General features: G+C 41.1%; 1 protein-coding gene across 1 annotated transcript in view; it reads right to left on the bottom strand.

Moving 5' to 3' along the window:
* LRRC36 (leucine rich repeat containing 36) overlaps nucleotides 1-3383 on the bottom strand; it is a 51144-nt gene that overhangs the window by 17653 nt on the left and 30108 nt on the right. Inside the window, exon 7 of the mRNA XM_017539219.2 lies at nucleotides 1433-2074. Within this exon, the coding sequence (XP_017394708.1) occupies nucleotides 1433-2074 (642 nt within the window). The remainder of the gene's footprint in view (nucleotides 1-1432; nucleotides 2075-3383) is intronic.

The following is a 3383-nucleotide window of genomic DNA, read 5'->3' as shown; positions in this document are numbered from 1 at the left end:
AGCCTCCTGAGTAGCTGGGATTACAGGCATGCGCCACCACATCCAGCTAATTTTTGTATTTTTAGTAGAGACAGGGTTTCACCATGTTGGCCAGGCTGGTCTCGAACTCCTGACCACATAATCCACATGCCTCGGCCTCCCAAAGTGCTGGGATTACAGGCGTGAGCCACTGCACCAGGCCCACAGTAATTCTTAAGTGAGATCACGTCACTCCCTTGCTGTAAACCCTCCAACTACTTCTGATCTCACCCAGAATAAAAGTATGGCATCTTTCTTGCTTCATCTATACACTCTACTTACTTTGCTGCAGCTACACTGGCTTCCCTGAGGTTCCTTGAACATGACAAGTATGTTCCAGCCTCAGGACCTTTGCATTTATTCCCACTGTCTAGAAAGTTCTCTTCCCAGACCCACATGGCTTACACTCCCACTTCATTGAAGTCTCTACTTTTATGGTGCCTCATCAGAGAAGCTTTCTTGACCATTCTATCTAAAGCATCCCCTCCTCCTTATCACTCTCTATGCCCTTATTATGCCCTTATATAATTTTTTCCACAGCGCTTACCATAACCTGACATATATTTACATGTTAAAATGTTTGTCATGTGTCTTACCCCATGAGAATGTAAACTCCATGAAAGTAGGGGCTGTCTTTTTATTATGGTAATATATACACAGAACTTTAGTTTGTTTGCTACTTTATTTGCAGAGCTAGAACAGTGTCTGGGACACTGTAGATGTTCAATGAGTTTGGTTGAATAAATAAATAACAGAAAAGTGATCTCTATGACTAACTCTGAAACTAACTTCTTCTGTTTTTGTTATTGTTTTCGAGACAGAGTCTTGCTCTATCACTCAGGCTGGAGTGGAGTGGCCCAATCCTGGCTCACTGAAACCTCCGTCTCCTGGGTTTAAGCAATTCTCCTGTCTCAGCCTCTGGAGTAGCTGGGATTACAGGCGCGTACCACCATGCCTGGCTAATTTTTTTTTTGTATTTTTGGTAGAGATGGGGTTTCACCATGTTTGTCAGGCTGATCTTGAACTCCTGACCTTGTGATCTGCCCATCTTGGCCTCCCAAAGTGCTGGGAATGCAGGCGTGAGCCACTGCACCTGGCCTGAAACTAACTTTTTCTGAAAGTAACTCAGGATGGAAGTGACTGTAAGTAAAAGACTAGATGTCCTGAGATGCTACTTAACTAAAATAGCAAGTAGCTGTGATGCTCACTTTCCTACAAATTTTCCCTATTATACGCATCATGTTACACTCATACCCTACAGATTTCTGGGGGTTCTTGAGAACCACTGGTGACCTTGAAATACAACTTAAGAAATGCTAATGCAATTCCAGAAGAGTTAATTCCAAAATTTTCAGTTACACCTTCTATCTTCATGCCTATGAAGAAGACCTGTAAACTGACAAGGAGCTGTTACCTGAACTAAGCTTCAAAAGCCTCCCAGCGCTGGAGTCAGGGTTTGACAGAGAAGTCAATAAGTCTCCACAGGAGTGCGAAGTGGTGGCCTTTATGTCATTTGAAGGCTTTATGCTATACTCTTGATAGTTCTTGCTTCTCTGAGGTCTTTTACCAAGACTTCCATGCAGGGATAGAGTTTGAGAATAACGACTGTCATAATTTTCCAGACCAACATCTGAAGGTAATTGACAGGGATGGATCTGACTAGAATCACCCACATCCAGGCGTTTACTCAGTGAGGCATCATGAGTAAGATGAAAAGTATCAGGTTTTGGTATCAATTCCTTTTCTGGAAAAGAACCTGAAGAGTTACTGTCCAAAAAAGATAGTCGGTACCCTTCTCTAGTCATCTTCTCTGGGGATCGGACCGTGGACTGAAGAGGCAAGTAGTGTCTGAACTCTAATCTCCACCAAGGGGAAAAAACAAAACATGGTAAGAATTCTTTGTAGCCCAGCTGAGAGTACCTCTGTTCACCGAACATACTCTCTGTCTGCCAGAAACACTTCTCAGGAAGAAGTGGTTTATAATTCTGATCAATGGCGCATAAAGTGAGGAAGGGACTTCCACGTGGAACACCACCACCACCAATAACACGTGGGACTTTGTGTAAACAGGAAAGAATCTATAACATTGTGGAGACAAATTTCTTTTCTTTATTATTTTTTGAAACAGAGTCTTACTCTGTTGCCCAGGCTGGAGTGCAGTGGCACAATCTCGGCTCACTGCAACCTCCGCTTCCCAGGTTCAAGCAATTCTCGTGTCTCAGCCTCCTGAGCAACTGGGATTATAGGCATGTGCCACCATGCCAAGCTAATTTTTGTATTTTTAGTGGAGATGGGTTTTGCCATGTTGGCCAGGCTCATCTCCAACTCCTCACCTCAAGTGATCCACCTACCTCGGCCTCCCAAAGTGCTGGGATTATAGGCATGTGATACCATGCCCACCTAATTTTTGTATTTTTTGTAGAGATGGGCTTTCACCATGTTGGCCAGGCTGGTCTTGAACTCCTGACCTCAGGTGATCCACCTGCCTCGGCCTCCAAAGTGCTGGGATTACAGACATGAGCCACTGCGCCTGGCCCCCAAATTTTTTTTTTCATTAGCCAGGTGTGGTGGTAGTCCTAACTACTTATGAGGTTGAGCTGGGAGGATTGCTTGAGCCCGGAAGTTTGAGGTTATAATGAGCTATGATTGTGCCACTGTACTGTCCAGTCTGGACAACAGATTTAGACCCTGTCTCAAAAAAAAAAAAAAGTGGGAAGAGAGAGAGAATGAACTGTCAACCTAAAAATCTATACCCCCCCGAAAAAATACCTTTCAAGAGTGATGGTGAAATACAGGCATCATCACACAAAGAAAAGCTGAAAGAGCTCATCACTAATAGACCTACACTAAAGTATGTACTACTATAAGGCAAGGTTAAATGATATCAGAAGGGAAGTCTGGGAAGAAAAAGGAAGTGAGCAAACAGTGGCAAATAAATGGATAGGTTTAAATAAACATTATATAAAAAATAATGTGAAGTCTTTAAAAATATAGAGAAATTTAAAAATCAATAATAATAACGTATAAGTCTTCCAAAGATGATTATAGTAAAAAAACAAAACAAAACAACAACAACAACAACAAAAAAAAAACGTAAGCCAAGAAAGAGTAAATGGAATAAAGTACTCTAAGGTTTCTGAATTATCCAAAAGAACACTTAAGGTATTAACATTTAAAAATTATGTAAGTTAAGGACACATATTATCATTTGGGGAATAATACTGAAAGCATAGAAAAAATACATAACTTATAAACTAGTAGAAACAAATGGATGAATAAAAAATAATATAAAAGAAGACAAGAAAAGTAAGAAAAAGAATAGTTGGCCAATGCAAAAAAATCAAGTGCAAAGGAGGTCAGACTAT

Source organism: Cebus imitator, unplaced genomic scaffold (assembly GCF_001604975.1).
Source record: "Cebus imitator isolate Cc_AM_T3 unplaced genomic scaffold, Cebus_imitator-1.0 Scaffold118, whole genome shotgun sequence".
Taxonomy (NCBI): Eukaryota; Metazoa; Chordata; class Mammalia; order Primates; family Cebidae; genus Cebus; species Cebus imitator.
The sequence above is the reverse complement of the archived record's forward strand: the minus strand, read 5'-3'. Positions and strand labels throughout refer to the sequence as shown.